Here is a 23,734-nt window from a genome sequence, read left to right on the forward strand (position 1 = left end):
TAGAACTGGGGCTGGGTAATGCAATTTGGAAATCTACTAAGTGCTATATGCTGGGAGAAGGTTGATCTAGTGATCCCAACACAGAAATAGCAACCAAGACCACAGTTCTCATCCATCTTCAGACAGACTCTCCACTGTAGCAAGTCCCTTAGGTCCAAAGTGGCCAGTGATCTGGGCTGCATTAATATTTGGGCAACCAACCTGAGACATTTAAGACCTAATTTTCTGAGGTGCTGAGAACTTCAGGGGCTCATTGACATCAGCTGCAGTTGAAAGTGTTTGGCAATTCTGAAGTAAGATTGAAAGTGTCCGAAGTTGGGCGCCCAAAATCAGTGTCCACTGTGTAGAAAATGTACCTTAATTTTTTTACTTCAGTTTCATCTTTAAATGAGTGTTGGTCAGGCTTACTCTCCTCACCAGGGTGTGTAGGATTAATTAACTAGAGGCTTTACATTGCTTTGAAGAGAAGTGTTAAGAATTAACACCACTGAGAAGCAGTCTGAATTTTAGCTCATTTTTTTCTATTTTTAACCACACAAAAGTGGTACATTGCATGAGTCTCAAGAGTATCATTGCTCGTAATACAGAACTATGAAGAGACACATCTTTATTTCTTCCAAAGCCCAATTTTTAACCGTCATTTGACTTTGATTTGCAAAAGTGGTTTGACTTAAAAATTGTCAGGGTTACTCAAAAGTCAAAAGAAAAGGAGTACTTGTGGCAAGGTGCCACAAGTACTCCTTTTCTTTTTGCGAATACAGACTAACACGGCTGTTCCTCTGAAACCTGTCAAAAGTCAAAGAAGAAGAGTGCTACTAAGTGTGAAGAAAATTAATCAGCCTGCAAACTGTCTTTGAATTATAGGTCTAGGGCATCAGCTAAATTAAATATAAACTAATAATATTTGTGAGCTGGGTTGTTCAGAGCACCTGACTGAATTTCTGTGTCCTTCTTCAGGTATAGGCCCCACTCTTCCCAAGTAGGTTTTATTCCAATCAATTCTCCCTTTCATAGTTCAAGGTGGTGTTTTTTCAATCCAGTTTTCGATACAGATTAGGGTTAGGTTTTGTGGTCTGAAGCCAAACATGATCTTGAGTTTGGGTTCAGGTTTGGCAAGGCTAAAATCTTGCAAGATGAACTTCCAAGTTTATTTGCAGAAATCTTATTAGATCAGCTATTCTTGTGACATTATCCACACTCAGCAGACTTTGGTGAGGATATTTGGACAGAACCTCAGCTCATGTATATTGGACTTCAGGGGTGTTATGCCATTTTACACCAAAAAAGGATCCAGCCCAGAGTTGCTAGATTATGGTTATAGCTGAAAAAGACCAGAAGACAGATTCCTACTCAGTCAGAACCAATACCACACTAGTGAGTTATGATACGAAATCAAATCCAGACCACAAATTCACATGGGTTCAGAGTGGAGGTTCTGCTTTTTAACCACATGTATCTGTTGTACGCTTTACCCCCAACTCCCACCCCCACCCTCACCCTCCACCTCCACCCTGCCAAGACATCTAGTTTGGAAATAACAGAGCATCTAATAAAATTTGTTCGGAATAGATCTTTTCAAGCTTCCCAATATACAGCTGGAATACACTTGATAGGATTAAAGTAAAGCTGGAGGGAAGATCAGAGATCAAAACTTCTTAAAATCTTGGCCATCTTGTTCCTCTGCTTTTTCTATAACATGCCATGCTTAGATTAGCAGCTTTTGTAAAGCCTTGAACCACACATCAGTAAGCTTGTGCTTGAACCAAAATGAGTACAATTATAAATATCACAGCACATGAAAAGACAGGAGTTGCCTTACCGACTGGGGGGGGAGGCGTGGGTGTCAGTGCTAAAGAGGCTAATTCAATTAAGGTGGAAGTGGCCGAGTCTCAAGAGTTGACAAGAAGGGGTGAATATCAAAGGAGGAAAATGACTTTTGTAGGGCTCACGAGGCCAATGCAATCAAGGTGGACATCACCCATTTCCAACAGTTGACAAGAAGGTGTGAGTATCAGCAAAGGGGAAAATTACTTTTTGGAGTGCTCTGATCTCATTTGGGGTCCTCAGGCACTACTGGAATACAAATAAATAACGACAAAAGATACTGTTAAGAGAGTCAGACCAACCCCCCCCCCAAAAAAACCCCAAAACTTATATTGGAAATACTATTTTTAATGTATATATTTAAAATGTATTTGGGACAAAATGAGGCAGGGCTTAATGGAGGAACAAGCCATGAACAGGAATGAATGGCAATGCTGTACTGCTTCCTGTGTGTTTAAAGATGCATCGGGGTGAGGAGAAGAAGAAGAAGATTTACAACACTGAACACCTGGGTCCAAGCAAGTTTTCCCACCCAGTTCTACCAGCCTACCAGGGAGTTGAACCACTCTGACCAGGGCTGGCTCTACCGTTTTTGCCGCCCCAAGCAGGACGTCTGAAGACAGAAGCTGCCGCCAAATTGCCACCACAGCAGCCTGAGGAAAGAGGTTGCCACCTTGACGGCACACGGACTGCGGACCCTTTCACAGTGCCGCCCCAAGAACCTGCTTGGAATGCTGGTGCCTGGAGCCAGCCCTGACTCTGACTGCGTCATGCACTCTTCCACCACATCTTCCAGGGAGCCTCAGAAGGTGGTGATTGGATCGAGCCCAGTTTTCAAAGAGAGCTGTTCCTGTCCGGTGTAACCCTAGGGACTGGGTCCTTGCTGCCTGGCTTCTCCCATGGATACATGTTTCTCCAAGGGCAGGTGCTGCTGAAGGTGTAGGAGAGTGCTTTTTACACACACACAGAGTGAATCTGGCTCCTGACCTCAGCAAACCTATCCGCTCCCCAAAGCACAGGCTGGAACACTGATAAACCTGATCACCTAGGAAGGGCAACCCCTCTCCCCCTGCACACCACACTTTCTACCTGCCTCATCCACTTTGTGGAACAAGTAAACCCCCTTTTCATTCAGCCCTCTCAAGTATAGTCCTTCCTCTTTTTCCAACCATTCAGCATCCTACCTCCCACAACTCATTTTGCTCATTCTGTGGGGATCAAGATGTGATCAATAGAACACTCCTGTTAACTCTTAGTTATTGGTAACTGGTCAGGAGTGACAGGGCCACAAACTGCATCTCAGCATCACAGCTGAACACTCAGTAAATCAAAGGCTCCAAGAGAATTCTTCCGGGCTCCGTTTTTCAGTGCGACTCCATGTGACCTATTGAGCTGCTGCACTAGGCAGTGTGAGGTAATCATTCTTCATTAATTTTCGCAGAAATGCTCTTGAGATTAAATGGTATAGCCATTAATCATGGGGAAACAGCGGGTGTGGGGGATCCTAAACCCCAGCAGCTTCTCCCCATAAAATCTACTTGGCTGAAAGAATTCTCCATTGTTTCCCCACGGATCTTTGTGCGGCATGGAACTGTAGCCATGAAAACCAGAAATTCTTTTCTCATGAAATCTATGCAGCCATTATAAACTAAGAAAGAAGACAGACATAGTACTGAGCAAAAGAATGAACATACCTTCTGCTTGGTGCTTTGCTTCAGGCCAATTCGGGACTGACTTCTGGACTACAAAACAAAAAGAAAGAGAGAGGGGCATCAAGACTAATGTAAAGGAGAGGGGAAAAGGAGGCCAACACATACCTGGTTCAGACATCATGGGCCCGATGATGAGAAGTGTTCAGAACCCAGCAGCTCTCATTGTTCTTAATAAAAGCGGCTAGATGCTAGCGCTTTGGAAAATCTGGCCAAAGACCTCATTCAGCCATCATTCACCTGATGGCCAAATCCAGAAATGCCTCACTGTGGGTGTATAAAACCCAAAGGCAGCTGGAAAGTGGTGTATGACTATGCACAACCAGCACAGTCCCCGTCCAGAGGAATTCTCTATCCGCTGCTTCCATATCTCCATGGCAGGTGCCTGACACCGGAGGAAGACATGGGCAACCTGGGAAGAGGAAGGAGTGTAGCCAGTGGGTTCATGCACAACACAACTACTGGGGTAGGAGTGAGTCACTTCCTAAGTTCCTCTGTCTCCTCCCTTCAATGCCCCGTCATAGTGGCCATGTCCCTGCTGCCCGGACAGCCCGCCCAGCTGTAGTTGTGGATTCTATCCCATCCCATCTCTGACCCTCACCACCACTGCACAGATAAAAGCCCTTTCACATAATCTTTGTTCCATTCCCCAGGATTTCTCTCAGAGACATCAAGTAATGTTTTCCCTGCATAAGGGCTGCAGGATCAGCCCTTCTCGTGGATTAAAGTCTCTTGCCTAAATCTTCACTCCTACTGCCTGTACCACATTTAAACACAGAGGAAGTGTGGAGAGACCAGGGTCATCATCAATCCTCATGCTGTTGCAATGGGGTCAGATACTCAATATTTGCCCATTGTGACAGGCCCTACTTTGAAGCCCCAAATGATTTTTCAGGTGACTGACACTGTTCTCAGATTTTCCTTTTAAGGAAACAAGTAGTAACAGAAAATCAGGATCTGGCAAGGCAGTGGAAACAATATCTGTACGCCCTTTCACTGGTGCAAGGAAAAGCAACGTCAGGAGAGTGGAATCTCTGACGCATTGCATGCAACATCACTGCACATTCTCAAAAAAAACACACAAACCCACTCGAAAGATCAGGGTCTGGTTTTCAGCCTCTGAGCCTTGCAGAGCTATTTGCTACTCAGTGTGTGCCATCTTGTTCTCTCTATCTTTGTGGAATAATTTATGTGTATAAATACACCAGCCCCACATTCCCCAACACTCAGCTGGGCTTTTATACTTTAAAAAAAAGAAAAAGAAAAAGATCCCACATTAATTGGAATAAATTTTAGAGTTGGTTGTAAAGTATTTATAGCCCTGGCAAATGCTGCTGTAACAAATGGTGCGCCAGTAAAGAAATAAGGAGTCTGTCTCCATGTTCTTCTTTTTTATTAAGATTAAGGTGTCTGAGCCTCATTCTCATTGTGCCTTCCTGCAGGAAGGAAGTACCTGGCATGACTGGCATGCTGAATATTAGTTCCTGTTCTAGGTGTATTGTTTACACTTCTTGCTACTCCTGGAGGACCTCCTGCAAAAACAAAGTCTCTTCAGGCTTGATTGAACCAAACAGTAATAAAAGAAAAGCTTTAATAAAAAAAATACAGCCACAGAAGGGCTCAGAGCATTGATGCTCTAATCCAGTGGCTCTCAACCAGGGGTACGTGTATCCCTAGGGGTACGCAGAGTTTTTCCAGGGGGTACATCAACTCATCTAGATATTTGCCTAGTTTTACAACAGACTACATACAAAACACTAGCGAAGTCAGTACAAACTAAAATTGCATACAGACAATGACTTGTTTATACTGCTCTATATACTAAACACTGACATGTAAGTGCAATATTTATATTCCAACTGATTTATAATTATATGGTAAAATGAGAACGTCAGCAATTTTTCAGTAATAGTTCACTGTGACACTTCTGTATTTTTGTGTCTGATTTTGTAAGCAAGTCATTTTTAAGTGAGGTGAAACTTGGGGGTACGCAAAACAAATCTGACTCCTAAAAGGAGTATAGTCGTCTGGAAAGGTTGAGAACCACTGCTCTAATCTATAGTAACAATTTTAGACTATTACTATCATAGGATCAAGCTCTGCCCAAGTACAAGCCTACAACGTCCACCGACTTCAATGGAGGTTACGTGCGTACCTCCCAAGACTGAATTTCACCTTTGTTGAGATTTTCTGCATTTGGAAAAAGATGTGACACTGTCCCCACAGAATTAGGCAAAAACTTTAAAAGTATGTGTGCGTGGTTGAGAGATGGCGTTTTCATAATTACTTTTTTTTTCCAAAACCTGTTGTCATTCTTTCCTTCAATACTATATAAATGTACATATAAGAACACCCCTTCCTTTCTCATTTTGGATTATGTAATGAGCTCACTGGTCATTTGTGCAAGAACTTGTAACAATTCCACAGCTGCTAAGTATTTTTGGCCATCACCTGTCTTCCAGATACACAAGACTTTGCATTTGACAGTGACAGCATCCAGGACCTGGCACTCCAAAAAACCCAGACCTCTACCACCTGTGTTACTTATATAGGCCCCAATCCTGCAAAAACTTCTGCATGTGCTTAACTTTGCACACTGCAAGTAGCTCTATTTCAGTCCTCATTTAACCAGAAACAATGTAGTAATTAGAGAGGAAGGAAGCAGCAGCAACTGCCCTAACTAGATCTGGATGACATATTAAACACACACTTTTTTCCCCAGTGAAATGCCCCTGGTTTTTGAGTTAGTAAAAATTCCATAAAACCAGAGCAGTTTTGTAAACTGAAGGAAAATGAAAATTGATTTAATTTATGTACTAAATAGTCTTTATAAATTGCTACAGTGTGTACCTGTATAGTGTTGTCTATTTTCTGCCAAGCAGTAGCAGATGTCAGGCCACACAGATTGACTTTTCATGGAAGGAGAAATAAATGGCTTGGAGTCTGGATATATTCTTAATGCATCTTTGTTTGATTACACTATATACACCAGTCTTGGAACAGACATGGTCACAACAGCACATAGGCAATCCTTTTTTCCAGGAATATCATCAAACCAATGACCAGCTCCCAGGAATTAACTCTGCCCCAAGAATTGACTCTGGTTAAGGCAGACAGCAAAAATCCTGCATCATAAAACTAACACCACAGCATTTCTTCCAACAATGAACTGAGCTTGTCAATTAAGAAATATAACTCATAAGACTATATAACAGCTCCAGTGATTCCTGCCATAATAGTATTAAGGCCAGTCAGTGGAGGATCCCTTTGGCTCCATGCACTTAATTCACTGCACACAGGAGCAAATTTTCCATCAAGTGATTTAGTAGGCCTGGGAGCTGTGGTCTGGTGGATTAGACATAGGATAATAAATCAGGAGACCTGGATTTTAATCATGGTTAAAACGCTTGACTTGTGACAGAACCCTAGTGATATAACCTCTTAGCCTCCACTTCCTCACAGTGAAATAAGACTGATCATATTTACTTACTTCACAACTAAATAATGCTTGTAAAGTGCTATACACCATAGGCTTGCTAATAATTCCAACAAGGGACATAGGTGGGAATAGAACTCAAAATCTCCTGATTCCTCGCCTTATATTATATCCTAGACCAAGCAGCTTTCAGCCATCTCATGCTCTAAGAGCTTTTCCAAAATTCTCAAGTGCAAAAATGGCCTTACAGGTTTCCACATGCTTCACTGCAAATACATTTTTCAATCCCCTGAAATTGTACATGAAAATTGAAATTTTTGGAGATGAGGGCAAATAATTCTCGCATACATTTTTGTAAAAAGATTCACAAATTTTAAGCAGCTGTAATGTATGGTACTGCTGCCACATTATTTCCTGAAGACTGAAAGTAACGTGTGCCATCACTGATTTACTCTTTGTGAAAGGGCTGCCCTTGAAGACATTTTGACAGCGTTCCACAGAGTTACCGTTTATGGCTGTCCAACCCTCAAAATTTAAGTAGAAAATTAACTGAAAGGAATGTTCAGTAAGCACAGTTATCATGAGTAAATAATATACTGATAATAGTCAAGCTGTAGGTGTGTCGCTTATTATGCTGTATCCATTATACCAAATCTGATAATTCTGATTAAAAAAATCTGAATGTTCACCCACCAGAAATGTAGAGTTGCATGTGTCTAATTTTTAATAAAGATAACCTCAGTAACCTGTATTGGTTCACAGAGTAGCTCATCCCGAGAGATAGGACACCAAGGGCTGGAGGCATTTGAATAGTTTAGTTTCACTGGCATATAAACTACAAGTGAGTTGAACTGCCTGTATCGCTGCTAAACATCCCTCTCTGTAACATGCCACGTGCTGAAGCATGCAACCTCTTGTATCTATGAATAACTTTGAAGCAAAGGGTTGGGAGGCGCTGTTCGTGCAGCATTATTTAATGATGAATTCAGTGCATGTAAAAGTCTAAGGTAGGAGACTAATGTAGTCTGGATTCACACACATTTATGGATAATTAACGTCCTGGAGACTAATGCTTAGTATTCTCCAAAATCACAAAGTCTGCATGGAATATTACCTAGGAAGCCTCAAACACAGTTGCACAGGAAAGCGAACATTTGGAATTTGATGGAGAAGCCAGAAAGCGAGATAGAAGGGAACTGCAAGAGCAAAAAGCTAAGAGGGCTACGGGAAGTTGAATCAAATCAGATTCCATGTATTCCTGTACAGAAATATTAGGAAGGAGGGAGCCACAGACCCCCAGCAGGTTTTGGAGCGCATCAGCTGAAAAACCCTGGGCTTCCTTACCCAGCTGTGCTGCAGTCAGAGTCATGGTACGGACAAGAAGCCAAAACTGAAAAGCAGCAGCATCTAAATCAGACCCTCCAGACTGTGCACCTGCATCAGAAATGGTGGACACATGCACCCTCTCCTCTCTAAGACAGGCAGAGGTCGTTGTCACCCATCACCCATCACTTCAGTCTTGATGGTCAGCCTGCTAGCCTTTGTCCACCCCCCTAATCTCTACCATACATGGCATAAAGAATTCAGCAACATCAGCTGGGCCAGTAGGAAGAGATTGGGGTCTACTGAATATTGGAAAAACCATGTTGCTCTGGCAACATAAAAGGACCTTTAAGTAGGTGGAAATGACCCTCTGAAAACCCCTGCCCAGCACACACCCTCAGCTGCTGTGGAGCTGGTGTGAGGACCCTGCACCATCCCTGCTTGCAATCTCCAGCACACGAGCTAAATTGGGAGCTTGACCAGAGTACCTTGCACTACAAGAGTCTCTGGTCAAGGGCCTACAGAGCACCATGGGAACAAAGTGTAAATTACAGTGTGTTCTAATTTACGCCAGGGGCTGGGCAGGTCTCTTCCTGGCACCAAAAAGCCACCTTTGCCTCCACCCCATCCCTGCCTCCAGCACCTATAGAATGATTCCCAGCATCTGAAGAAATCCTTTCCACAAAGTGAACAGTTTTTCCAAATGCGGCAGCAAAGTTGCCCTGTGCACTTACTACATGGCTTACGCAAACCCACGTGTTTCCAACAAGAGGCATGAGTGCCACTAGGGAAGCCTAGCGAGCAATCAAAATTTCTTTCCTAAGCAATGAAGAGCTTCCAAAGCCCAGAGAGAGTTTAATTAAAGTTCAAAACAATTAAGGCTGCATGAAAGAACCCAGAAGCTAGTGAAGGATAACTCAACAAGAACAGTGAGGACCAAAACCATGCCTCCTCATTGTGCTGTGGGCTCTCTCTAATGGAGCATTTTAATTCCCTACCCACCCCCAGCTATTTAGGGTCAACTTTTGCACCAGATACGTGCATGAAATTCCTACCAACTTGAATGGAAATTAGGCGTGCATCTCAGAAGGCAGATTTGGGCGCAAGGCAAAGCAAAAGGCATGCTCTTGGAGATGTGTCTTCTGCAGCTGGATCCACAGAAGCCCATACACTATTGTCCTTCTCTAGTTAGCAGGTATTTTATTATGTACTTGCTAGTAAACCTAAAAGCAAATAGTGATGGAGAACAGGGGGAGTATCCAATAGTATTGCCCATAGTGTGTTGTACAGCGGGGAAGAGAGAAAAACATTCTGGAATTAATCTTCCTTGCTACAGTCTCAGTTGTTCACCCAGCGCAAGGCATAGATCAAGGAATGTCCCACCAGCATCAGACATATAGAAAAGAGTAGGCTAGCAGAGTGAACACAGGCTAGGAGCTTCCAACTTCAAATCCCAGCTCTGCTGTTAGCTTGTTAGTTGGGGATTGGTCCTGCTCTGAGCGGGGGGTTGGACAAGATGACCTCCTGAGGTCCCTCCAACCCTGATATTCTATGATTCTAGGATTCCTCTGTGCCATTCCACAAGCTGTTTAACCCCTTGGCCTCAACTGTTCATCAGTAAATTGTGAAAAACAATACTTCTGCCGTCGCCAACCTCACGGGAGCATGGCAGCATCATTTAGTCATTAAAATGTCTGTGATATACTTGGAAGATGAAACTACTACATAAATGCTAGACATAAAGTGGAAGACTATAGTAAATTCAAGTGTGCTCTGGACTTGCAGGACTTCTGCATTTGTGAGATATGTGCCCATCAAGGAGGAAACTGTAAGCTCTTTGGGGCAGAAACCATCTTTTTGTTCTGTGTTTGTACAGTGCCTTGCACATAAGAACAGCCATACTGTGTCAGACCAGAGGTCCATCTAGCCCAGTATCCTGTCTTCCAACACTGGCCAGGTGCTTCCGAGGAAATGAACTGAACAGGTAATCATCAAGTGACCCATCCCGTTTTGTCCATTCCCAGCTTCTGGCAAATAGAAGTTAGGGACAACTTCAGAGCATGGCTTTGCATTCCCGCCCATCCTGGCGAATAGCTATTGTTGGACCTATCCTCCATGAACGTACCTAGTTCTTTTTTGAACCCTCTTCCATTAACTTATCTAGTTCTAGTTCTTATCTAGCACAATTTGGTCCTGACCCAGGATGGGGGCTCTGAGGCACTGACACAATACACACAAAAAGAAACCACCACACAAGGAAGTGCTCCAGACGTATTCCCATTGTAGCAGGAATCCTCACTGCTGTTCTTTCTGCATTTTTGTGACCTCACCCTTCCCCCGCAGGACGGCTTGCACAGTGGGGATACAGGCTAATGAGCATGATTGCACTTTTTGACGCTCTTTGAGGAAGTATTGCCTTTTCCTGAGCTATAACCATAAATAGCAATCCTGCTCCCTCTGCCCCCTTTCCCGTATTGTCGAACGTTTAATGTATTTTAAATTATTGAAATGTCAGCTGCAGAGTGTTCCTTCCTCAGCCTCAAGACAGCAGAGACGTCTCATTGAACAGGAAACGTTCAACACTTCAGATGGCTGCAATTCATTCAGATGAATCCCAATCCAATCAAATGCAGAGTATTTTTGCTTGATAAGAATAATTAAGTGGTGAGAATACAGTGATCTATTTGACTTCTGGCAGAATAAAAATCAGGAAGAATTTGTAATGAAAATATAATCCCCCTCCCCTCCCCATCACTGAATTTCAAGTCACAATTTTTGTGGTATAAGGCCCAGGTTTAATCCATTGGTCATTGGAGTCTGTGCATACCATCCACAGGAACGAATGGGTTTTAAATTGATTGCAAGGAAGGTCCAAAATTGTTACCTGAATGTGAGACAGACACGTTATTGCTGTACGACAAAGCATTTTTAAAATGACACAAGGACTGCAGAGTTCAAACAAACAATCTCCTTATTTGTATTACACAGTTGCACACAGAGCAGCATTTCTCCAATGCAGCCACCGCGGCTGCATGTGGCCACCAGGAGCTTTTCTTGTGGGCATGACAGCCTCCTGGGCACCGGGAGGTCGGCGGCAAAGCAGTGGAGCCTCCCCCAGGGCCTCCAGCAGGGGTTGAGCTCTGCCCCCCTCTGGAGCTACAAATGCCAGAGGAACTGGCAGCCAGTGAGTTCCCCACCTTCCTGGGGGCAGTGAGGTTCAGGCTTCAGTCTGGGTAGCTGGGGGGCAGGATCCAGTCATGGGTCTTTGGGTTCTGGCTCTGGACCTTAGCCACTCTGCAGCAGGTGCCGGCCCTTGGCTCATGGCCGCCCCCCCTCCCCCATCACCCCTGGCCCCAGCTGTTTCCCCAGCCACCCATCCATCCCTTCTGGCCCCTGCTGCCTCCCTACCGACCTCCCCATCCAGGGCTTAGTTTGTCCCCTGGTTTGCCAGGGCTGAGTAAGTTTGCTGTGAAAATTGATGTTTGTTAATATCACTTTTCACAGCAGACTTACTAGCTAGCTGGGAGGCTGTGAAAGCGATATTAACAAACATACAAATATTACTTTTCGCAGCAGCAAACTTACTAGCTATCAAGTCTTTTTTTAAAAAGCAACCAACAAGCAAAAGAAACAACAAAAAGAGACAAGAATGTGCAAAGCACCTTATTTGTGTTTCTATTCTGTTTAGGTCCAATAAAGAATAGAGACAACTGTACATGACTGAGTCCGCAAAAAAACCACCCCACATGAATAAATTACAATGATTTGGACATGTATATGTGCATATTTATTTGTTTTTCCTAAAGTTAATTAAAGTGTTCTAGGAAAAATTGTCAGAGCGGCCACCAGTAAGAGTTGATGGACATACTCTGAGGCCACCAAAAATTTTGTTGTGAGAACCCCTGACTAGAGACCCCAAATGAGACCAGGACTCATTTTACTAGGGACTACATATGCATAATGCGAGACAACATCTGCCCTGAGATCTTATAATCTGAATAGTTAAGATAGCCAAAGGGTAAGATTCGTAGATTCATTCATTCCAAGGCCAGAAGGGACCACTGTAATCATCTATTTGGCCCTCCAGTACATCACAGGCCAAAGAACTTCCTCAACATAATTCCTGTTTGAAATAGAGCATATCTTTGAGAAAAAGCATCCAATCTTGATTTTAAAAATTGCCAGTGAGGAAGAATCCACCATTACCCTTGGTAAATTGTTCCAATGGTTAATTACCTTCACTGTTAAAAATGTATATCTTATTTCCAATCTGAATAGATCTAGCTTCAACTTTCAGACACTAAATCATATTACACCTTTGTCTGCTAGACCGAAGAGCCCATTATCCAATATTTATTCCCCATAGAGGTACTTACAGACTGTGATCAAGTCACCCATTAACTTTCTCTTTGTTAAACTACATAGATAGACTCAAAGAATTCAGTCATTTTAAGTCATGCTTTCCAATCCTTTAATCATGCTTGTGGCTCCTCTGTGAATCCTCTCCAATTTATCAACATCCTTCTTGAATCATGAGCACCAAAACTGAACACAATATTCCAACAGTGGTCACCCCTCTGCCAAACACAGAGATATACCAACTCTCTACTCCTATTCAAGATTCCTGTTCGTGCATCCAAGTTAGCCCTTTTGGCCACAGTCTCACTCTCGGAGCCCGTGTTCAACTAACCAACCCTCACGACTGCCAAGTCTTTTTCAGAGTTACTGCTACCCGAGATAGAGTAACTATGGGCTACATTTTTTGTTCCTAGTTGGATCCATTTACACTTATCCATATTAGAATACATTGCTTGTTTGTGCCTCATTTACCAATCGATCCACATTGCTTTGTATCAATGACCTGGCCTCTCCATTATTTAGCACTCCCCCAATTTGTGTGTCATATGCAGACTTTATCAGTAATGATCTTATGTTTTCTTCCAGGTCATTGATAAAGAGGTTAAAAATAATCTAGGGCAAGAACCAATCTCCATGGAACCCCACAAAAAAAACACCGGCTCAGTGACTATTCCCCATTTACAATTACATTTTGAGACCTGCTATCCAGTTTTTAATCCCTTTCAAGTGTGCTTGTTGATTTTGTATTGTTCTTGGTTTTTTAATCAAAATATTGGGTCATACCAAGTCAAATGCCTTAGAGAAGTCTGAGTATATTACTTCAGCATTATTACCTTTATCAACCAAATTTCTAGCCTCCTCAAAAACAGTATCAAGTTAGTTTGAGACACACACACACAAACACACTTTGCTGGAGGGTTTCACAGTTATCTACTGACAGCAAGATGATTGGTGAGACTGAGGAATTTTGAGCTTCATTCCAGGACCTCGAGGGGAGTGTGTTCTAGTGGAAACAGACTTCTGTCATTTCCCCCCATGCTTAACCCTTTCTGCCCTATCCACTCCAACTTGCTCATGTCCCACTCCTGTCACTTCCCCACCACTGGCTCCTTGGCCCAGTCCTATTCTTCTCACCTACCAGTCTCAGTCTCCATCTGTCAGGCTTCTCATCCCAGTCCCTGTTTCTTTGCCCCACCAGACTTCATCTCTCTCCCTGGGCTCTCTCTCTAAGTCCCAATCCCCACCCATCCCAGTCTCTCCCCATCCCTACATCCAGTCCCAGTCCCCCCATTTCTGTCCCAACTCACTGGCCCCAGTCTCCTCGCCCAGCCAATGCCAGCTCCCCACATCCAATCTGTCTCTCCCCTCCCCGTGTCCCACTGGCTCCCAGTTCCAATCTCCCTCCCAGGGCTGCTCACTAAGTCTCAGACTCTGTCCCATCACCTCCCCAGCTCCTTGCCCTACTCTCTTTGTCCAGCCAGTCCTAGTATTCCCCCTGAACCCCAATTCCTTGTCAGAGGTCTTTCCCCTGCCCCATTCCTCCCACATGAACTCCTAGTCCCAGTCTCCTTGTTCAGCCAATCTCAGTCCTTCCCCTCCCCCTGCTCCTCCACTGATCTCAGCGTCCACCATCCTGCAGCCCAACTATGCCCCCCATTTCCCTCTCTGGCTCCTGGTCTCCTTGCCCATCAGACCCAGGCTCTCCACCTCAGTTCACAGTTCAGATGATTTAACTTAAGGAATAAGTAGAAGTTAGATTTGGGGTCTCAATGTAGAGGAGTATGGGAAATTCAAGTTGCTAGTGTGAGAAAAATCCAAGATAATGTGAAGACAGAGTGTTATGGTTGACTCTCACTTTCTCATGACACGAGCCAGGGTTATGTTGCCATTAGGTTTTGGTTATAAGCAGTTTGAACAAGGATTTTAAGGAGTGTTTTTGAGAATTGTGAATGTTGTATTAAAATGCTGTCCATATTGATAGTATGGGAAGGACATTGGTGCAGATATTAATTGAAATAATACATAATGTAAAGAGCCAAATAAAGCCATGGAAATATAATTATGGTAAATGACAGTTTAATGTTAATTAGTATATTTAGGGCCCTACCAAATTCATGGTCCATTTTGGTCAATTTCAGAGTCATAGGATTTTTTAAATCGTAAATTACATGATTTCAGCTATTGAAATCTGAAATTTCATGGTGTTGCAATTGTAGTGGTCCTGACCCATAAAGGAGTTGTGGGCGGGCGCGCGGGGGGAGGTCCTCAAGGTTATTGTAGGGGGGTTGCGGTGCTGCTACCCCTACTTCTGTGCTGCTGCTGCTGGCAGCGCACTGCCTTCTGAGCTGGGCAGCTGGAGAGCAGCGGCTGCTGCCAGGAGCCCCACTCTGAAAACAGAGACACTGCCAGCAGCAACGCAGAAGTAAGGATGGCATGGTACCATGGTAACAACTGCCGCTCTTTAGGCGCCCAGATCTGAAGGCAGTGCAAAAGTAAGGGTGGAAATACTGTGACACCCCTAAAATAATCCTGTGACCCCCCCCCTGCAACTCCCTTTTGGGTCAGAGCCCCCAATTTGAGAAATGCTGGTCTCCCTCTGGTGAAATCTGTATGAATAGGGGTAAAAGCATACAAAAGACCAGATTTCACAGGGGGAGATCAGATTTCATGGTCCGTGATGCGTTTTTCATGGTGTGAATTTGGTAGGGCCCTAAGTACATTATAACAGAGTATTAAAAAGGAATAATTTTGCTAACTTGGAGGAGCACTGCAATTAATATCGAAAGAGTACCATTAGGATCCACAATTATAAGGCTCTGTTGTCAGCAGACTGATCACCCATCAAAATACTATTTCATCTTTAAGTGAAAGTATAATTGTAGTATTGTGTAAGTGGCAATTGCATGCCTCTTTGCTTAACTAATTATCTTTTCTTTTAATGAAGTTTGGTTGTATCATTCAAAGTGTTGCCTAGTGGTCCTCTACTAAAGTTTTCTGTAACCAGCCTAGAGGCTTGAACTTGAAATCTAAGTTGAGTTTTATTGCACCTTTAACAACTTAACATTAATTGGTTACAAAAGATTACACTTCCCCCATACCATGCTTGGTCAGAATGGAATCTTCTGAGATTTTAAGGCTATAGTCAAAGTCTCTAATGAGCAAGGACAAACTGCAGTTTATCAAAGGCTTATAATTTTCACAGGGAAAGCAAAAGGCATATCCCTGGAACAAAGGCCATCTCCCTGCCAAATTTTAAGTCCCCACTCCAGAGCATGAGGGCACTAGAGCTGTTCAAATAAAAAAAGTTTGCCATAATTTTTTAACATAGGCCAAACAATGTATTTTTCTCTAGCCCTGTTCTTGAGAACGGACAAACAATTTTGGCTGAAATTTTGCAAAAAACTTCAGCTCAACACAGACACCCAGTAGTCAGCCCAAATGATTAAAGCTTTGTAAAGTTATACGCAATGGAAAACAGAGTTTTATAATGAGGAGTGTCTGGCAACAATATTTATAAGGGGTGCTACCAACCTAGTCTATAATCTTTCTAATACATATCTAAATACACACACACACACACACACTGAAGTCAACGGACCACTCCTGTGCAAAGTTACTCCCATAAATATTTGCATGCTGGGGGCCATAGTAATAAAATGATTTCTAGCCTTGGGATATTTTTTCTAGAGGGTCCCCAGGATCACCAGTTATGTTTTCCCTTCCCAATCACAGCCACACTCAAATGACCCTTCCGCTTGTAGAACCTAGTTAATTAGCTCTCATTAAAGCAGAAAAGACTTTTCTATTGTGTCACGATTAAAACAGCTACTGGATTGTCCAGGGGTAAGGCCACAGGAATACCATTATTAGCCTATCAATCTCTCTTTTGACAATATGCTCTCACATCTTCTCTATAGATTATTTTGCCTTATCAGCTTCAGAACCACTGAGTCCTTTTACAGCAAAGTCTGTGCACTTACAGAGAAAAGCTTAGTCCCCCGTTCTCCTTTCTCTAGTAACAAATGATGACTATTAGCAGGGAACTGAAACTTTCTGTCAAGGAAACACTTAAGATATTGCCAAGTAAAGCACATGAAACAAGACATCTCAGAAATCTTGGAAATAAAACTGGCTTCAGCCTTCAGCAAATCAATACACTAAAGTGATTTTGTGACAAAAATAAACCTGAACAATGGCTAAGTGCTCCCTGGGGCTGCCATTTCCAAAAGTTCTTAGGGTTTCACTGGTTGCGTACAAGTTTTATCAATGAAAAATAATGACCACTGGTCATCCCATAGCTACCAGAACATTTATCACGTTACTGAAGCCTGCGGCACCTTCAAAATTCACATCCCAAGGTATGAGATCTTAACGTGTATCAATAGCACTTTAACTAGTTCCCCAATAAAGTCCACACTCTCCTGTCGCTTAAAATATATAGACTAGCTCTTGAACATTGTGGCACAACAATGAAAAATTCTGAATACAAAGTGGGTGGAAAGTAGCACAGAAAACAAGCTTCAAATTCCTCTTCATGGGTCTAGGTTTTCATTCTAATCTCTACTGGGTGTTTCTTTGGATCCCAAATGTGCCAGAACGTTTGATAAAGTTCTGCATGATAGGAAACAGCTGATTAAGAGACACCAGAGCATGAGAGAGCAGGCGTGTTGCACATTTAACATGGCATAAAGCATGGCTCTGCCATTTACCTTTAATCCTATCAGGGCCAGATCTTCAGATGGTAGAAACGGTCACAGCTCCACTGACCCTTTGCAAAGGATGGCCCCATCACACCACTCGTAGCATGTAAATATCAGAGTGGTGTAGAAGACCGCAAGTGTAACTGAGAATTGAAGTCAATGATGGTCTCAGATGCAAAGACAGAAAGGTAAAATGAGCAGTTATATCAGAAGGATGCCTTAGAAATAGGGAGTGGCAAAGAGGATTAATGAGACGTTGAACAAACTTGAGTTCCGTGGCTAGAAAAACCATGGAAAAGGCTAAATTAAAATCTGTGCACATGATTTCAATATCATGGATTTTAAAGAGTACAAGACCCATGTCTTAATGCAATGTAAAATTATTTAATCAAGTGCATTCATGCATTGAAAATAAGGCATTTTAATAATTTGTAATTGGAGTAATGTATCCATAATGTTTCAGCAGAACTTAATCCAATTGGTTCCATGGATCACTAGTTTCCAGTTTAGCAGTAATGCTGCACATTGGAAACATTTCCTACTGAAAGCATGTCTTGGTTGCTGACGTTTAGCTGATGTGTTTGGGAATATTCTAATTCAATTGGATTTTCACAGTTAAATAGCTTTACAAACATTGTGGATATATTCAGGGCTGGCACCACTAAACTCAAATCCAAGAAATTTGAATTTGATTCTTATCTGCCTGTACACACAGCATAGGCAGTGCCAGATCTAAAACATTTTTCCTTAGAGCTCTAGAAACACTGATGCTTCCTTGTGCCCATGGAATCTTATATTAGGAAGCAACAAAATCTTGTATGTTTGTAGCGCATACTTGCACTCACAAAAAGAAGAGCAAATAGTCAACCTGGTGCTGGAGGCCTTTTACACACTTCGTTATATGGCTCTTCCAGTGCACCATCAATCCTATAAAGCCAGATCTTCATCTGGTGAAAAGTGGTGTAGTTCCATTGACCAGTGGAGCTGTAACATTGGTAGCACCGCTGGGCAGCTCTGGCTAAACAGCTTCGCACAGAAAAGCCAGCAGGAGCAGAGAACTAACACTGGCAGGTTTGCGTAGAACAACCTACGTACACTTTCCGTACCCCCAGCCTCCCCTTCCTGAGGCAAGGCAGAGCCAGTTGGGAGATGCTCTAGGCAAGAGTTCCAATATGGCCCTCTACCCCACAGAGACAAAGTTTCTCTCTCCTCCTGCCACAACTACGGGCAACACACAACCAGCCCTTAAGAACTGGCCAACCTTTAATCATTAAAGCACAAACCACAAAGTTCAGACCTGAATTTCCCAAAGTTCCCAGATCTGCAGACCTGGGGTGTCTGTTAGGCAAAACAGTGGAACTGAGCCAAACTTCCCCAAAATTCATGAGTATTTGGAGCCACAGTTTTGGCTCAGACCCACTAACAACAATATAGAACTGGCTAATATCCTAAGATGTCATAGTGTGTCCCAAACAGCTATCTTTAGCTGTATGTAGCATACTTAGGGTTATTTAGCTTATAAAAGTCAACTAAGCTCTGAACAACTCTATAAACCACTAGAGAAAGGAAGTTTAGACCAATGGTAATGGCTACCAAGCACATGCCAGGGCTGAGAAGACATGTATCGACACTGACAAATATAAAGCTTTGGAGAATCTCTGAGAAACTCAGCACCTGGGAAGTGTTTGTTTGCTACTTATAACAGGGGGTGCAAATTTGCACAAGCAGATGCAAAGATCTTCAAACATCATTTCATAACTGTTACATACTTTCTCTGCAAGATAATGCAGGTTTTGAACTTGCAGCTAGCAACACTTCGCACCTTTCATGTGAGGAGTGCACAACACTTCACAGACACTAATTATCGATCTCATAAAACTACTGGGAGGTAGGCAAGCATCATCTCAGATTTAGTATCCATGTTGCTTCCTGGGAGGAAACTGAGGCCTTGAGATTCAATAACTTACACAAGGTCATTTAAGCCTTGCTTTGGAGAGCACTTCAGCCCATGCTTAATTAAAGCATGAGCATGCGTGTTTTGCCAAACTGAAGCTCTAGTTAGCTAATGGCAGAGCTGGGAATAAAACCCAGAAACATCAACTGAGCCTCGTGCTATGACCACTCTAACACTCTTCCTTTCCAGCATCAGCCACCCAGAAGCATTTGTCGGAGATTTGTTTACTTTGCTACACAAACGACCTTTCTACCAATAACCGGATGTGTTTCTTTCTATTACAGTTTTAGTGTTACATTCAATTCGCATCTGCACATCTAGGGATTTCTCCAAGATGACAGACGGTGACTGAGAAAACGAACATTTCACTTTGTGTCTATGCACACACCCATAACACATCTGTGCAATGCAACAGGATTGAAGTCTTGCCATGGATTGTCTAACATGACAAGGATGAGCCTCACATCTGTGACAATGTATTGCGCACTAGAATGAAAGCTTGTGCATCCTGGAGGTGCCTCCTTATCACTGGAGCATTTCTAAATAAAGAACCCCATAGGATGTGTTTCTCTGCTGGGTGAGGGGAAAGGGAAATTCGGTCAGTTTTCATGTAACCACGTGCACGTGTTTGTATTTTTGTCACTAGGTCACTTGTAGCAGGAAAGAAGAACAGAGGAGCAGCTGATTGATTTAGCACTTCTGGAGTCAGCAGATCTGGCTGTTGAGTAATAACAGATGAAGAGGAAGCGGAAGAGTAACTGATTTGCGGAGAAACTGCATCCACAGTAAATGCAACATACTCCTCAAGCCAGAGATATTTGCTTACCTATTGAAGACTAACTAAACGATGGTGCAGGCCATGACAGATTGCTGTTGCTACAACAAAGGCTCTGCATACTTTGTAGGAGCCAACACACAGAATATGTAAATGCAACTAGGATACCCTCACGTCCCTACACAAACCCCAAAGCTCTCTGCAGGGAAGGCTGTGGGTAGAGATGCAAGCCCTCCCACAATACATAGCTGGGATATTGACTGCAGGTCCTCTGGCATCTTCTATACATGGGTGTGGGGCTCAACTGAGCCATGTAAGTGAAGATCTAGTAGCCCCTCCCCCAGTATGTCCCTACCATGCCCCAGTGATCTTCTCTATTCTGGTTTGTTCAGGGTCAGTGCATAGCCCCCTCTCCACTTCCACGATACACAAGTGATGCAAAGGCACCTTTGAGTACCCACTCCATCCCTGCTATCCCACACACATTTAGATAAATATGAGAGAGAGAGCACTCAGTCAAACCTACGCCCATAGCCACTGGCCTGAGGAGTTCACAGTACCATTATCTGAAAGGGGTGGGTTGCTAAGATTCAGTTTGTGCGATTCCGAGGAATTGTGGATGGTTGTTATGGTCAGATTTTGCAAATTTTCTGTACAACTTTAGATTCTACAGCAAGAACTCCAGCAAGGTATATAATTTTGGCCCATTGCTGTCCAACTGTCTGCATGCAGGATGAAAGTCACCCAGTTTTGGTGCAAGGCTCTATGTATCTCTTGAACCCTCCAGTGCCCCCTCCAATGGGCAGGTGCGCACACACATGAAGGAAGAGACTATATACTGAAAATATACACATTAGTTATGGCATGCTGCTCATGATCCTTGCCTTCCTTTGGAGGGTGCTTTGAGATCAACACTGCATGATAAAAACCACTGTACGTGCCGGATCCAAAGCCCATTGAATTCTGTAGAAAGACTCCCCTTGACTTCAGCGAGCTTTGGATCAGACCCTATAATAGTAAACATTATTATTACTCCAGTATATGGCAATATGCAGACACAGAAGCCCAGCTATTCTCTAATCTAAATAGAGACCGCTACTAACATTCCTCAGAACCTCCAGCTGCACTATATCTCATGGTTGCACACAAGCAATTAAAAACAACAATGGCTAAAACAGATATATGAAACATCTGGGAGTTAGTTCTTGAAAGACATTCTGAAGATGAGACTACAGTGTAAGTGTTTACTAACATTATAACAGATTTTCTCACTGCATATGAAAACCTTTTATATATTCTTATGACACAGACATTATATTACAAAAGACAACAGAGTGACTGCTAGGATAGATTTGACACACACTTGTAGGTAAGGGACATTCTTTGTACAATTCATTCTCCCTCAACTTGTGACATCTATAGAAGAGGTGTAATATGCATCAGGAAATCATCTTCACAATGATTTCGTAACTTTTTAAATTATTTTGAACTGATGTGGTGGGTTTCACAAAATTAAATGTTCGTACTGACTGTTTAATACATTGGATCTCAAAGTTTATAGATACTATGGAGAAAACAGCATTAGCGATTAATAGCCAGCAGCAGCCGTTAGAAAAACTTCAGGGCTGTCAAGTGACAACTGCAAGCTCTATTAGCAAAGTGCCCACAGACTATACAAATTCCTGGAGTCTCTACTGAACAGACTTTCAAAAATACAGTTTTTAATACTTTTTTTAAAAAATATCAAATTCTCACTTCTGCTTCCCCATAGCCATTACTTGTGTCCGACCCAAAGCCAGCAGAAGAGAGCACATAAAAACTGGCTCTCCCCAACTCTGATTGTCATGGCAGCACCTGCTGTTGTCACTCCAGATACCTGCAGTCCCCCAACCGCCTGATGTCAGTATGTCCAGTGGCTAGGGAGTGAGCCAAGGGCTTAGGAGACTTGGGTTTGAATCCCTCCTTCGTTACAGATGTCTTGCGTAACTTTGGACAAGTCATGGAGTCTTGCTACACATCACTTACTCATCTGTAAAATGGGAGTAATAGTTCTTCCCTATCTCACAGGGGTGTTGAGAGGATAAATACCTTACAGATTTTGAGATGCTCAGGTACTATAATAAAGGAGCTATAGAAGTACCTGAGAGAGAGGGAAAGGATAAGCATACCAAACTCTGGCTCTCAGACAGTTAAAAAGGGGATGGGGCAGGAGAACCAGTAGTGGAATATTTCTGTTCAGACTGTATTAGAACTCTCTGGAAAGTACTGTGGCCTGAGTTTTCAACAGTGAGTAGTGATTTGGGGTGCCTCCATTCTGGGGTGCCCAACTTGAGGCACATTGAAATGGCTGATTTTCAGAGGGTGGGTACTCAGCACCAAAAATCAGGCCTCTTTTAATATGTGCCAAATTTGAGGCACTCAAAATCACCAGTCACTTTGGAAACTTGAAGCCACTTAAGGTATGTCTACACTGAAAATAAAAGACCTATGGCAGCAAGTCTCAGAGCCCAGATCAACGGAGCTAAAAATAGTAGTGTAGACGTTCCCACTCAGGCTGCTGATCAGGCTCCGAGACCCACCCCACTCATCAGGTTTCAGAACCCAGGCTCCAGTCTACACTGCTACACTGCTCCAGTCTACACTGGGAATGTCTACACTGCTACTTTTAGTCCCATATCATGAGCCCCAGTAAATTAATCCAGGCCCTGAGACTTGCTGCCACAAGTTTTTTTGCAGTGTAGGCGCAGCCAGTGTGTGCCGTGCCCTCATTTTGTTGATGCTCATAAAATGTTGTCCAGAACAGGAATCTTCTTGGACTACAGCTGTTATTACTGGTGCAGGGCTGTTCTGAGACAGTGGCTACTCCGCATGAGCAAGGACAGCAGAACCTGGCCCTTTTCCATTGATTGTTTTTTAAGATTCGCATTGATGTCCAAAAGCTTCAGATCAGGTTTTTAGGGAGTTGATGGTCATATTATTGATATAAACTAATTATAGCTCCAAACAATAGGAATAAATATAAGAAAAACACTTCCTGAGAAATCAAAGAAGACATTTGACTATTATTCATAGTCAGGACAAGGTGTGGGGGATAGTACGAGTAAGTTCTGAGCTGGCAAAAGATCCCCTCCAATGTATGATGCTACCAAAGGAGGGAAACCCAGGCCTACTGAGATATCTGGTTCAGACATTTCTCATAAAGACTGGTTTTGCAGCCATAATATAGGTAATCAGACAGAGCAAAACTGAGGGTTTTCTTTCTCAAATTTCATCTTCTAGAAATGTAAAGTGGTAAGATAGAACAGAACATACAACCTCCGTGCAACTCTGACAGTAGTTCTCATCAGCGAAGTATTGACAGGAACTATTCTCCTGTCCACTGTTTCCAAAGACTGATTTGAGATGTCCCAGCTTGATAGGATTCCGGGCAAGATTCTGGTTTAATTGAGAACCCGAAGGATGCAATGCTGCTCTAGCTCACAAAAGGAGAAGGAAATGTGCAGCATGCCACTTCACTGCACATTAAAAATAAAAGCAGTGACTTCAATTCTCCCTCTGCATAATGTGGGCTGAATGTCCCATTAAACATTCAGGATTTAGGCAGGGGTGCAGGCTGCCGCAAAGTTCGCTTTCAGGTCAGTACGCACATGCCAT

General features: G+C 43.0%; 1 protein-coding gene across 1 annotated transcript in view; it reads right to left on the reverse strand.

Annotated features, from left to right (window-relative positions):
• The window catches only part of RASGEF1B (RasGEF domain family member 1B), a 336,760-nt gene that overhangs the window by 263,595 nt on the left and 49,431 nt on the right, over positions 1 to 23,734 (reverse strand). Inside the window, exon 2 of the mRNA XM_073340489.1 lies at positions 3,519 to 3,566. Within this exon, the coding sequence (XP_073196590.1) occupies positions 3,519 to 3,566 (48 nt within the window). The remainder of the gene's footprint in view (positions 1 to 3,518; positions 3,567 to 23,734) is intronic.

This window comes from Lepidochelys kempii, chromosome 4, assembly GCF_965140265.1.
Source record: "Lepidochelys kempii isolate rLepKem1 chromosome 4, rLepKem1.hap2, whole genome shotgun sequence".
Taxonomy (NCBI): domain Eukaryota; kingdom Metazoa; phylum Chordata; order Testudines; family Cheloniidae; genus Lepidochelys; species Lepidochelys kempii.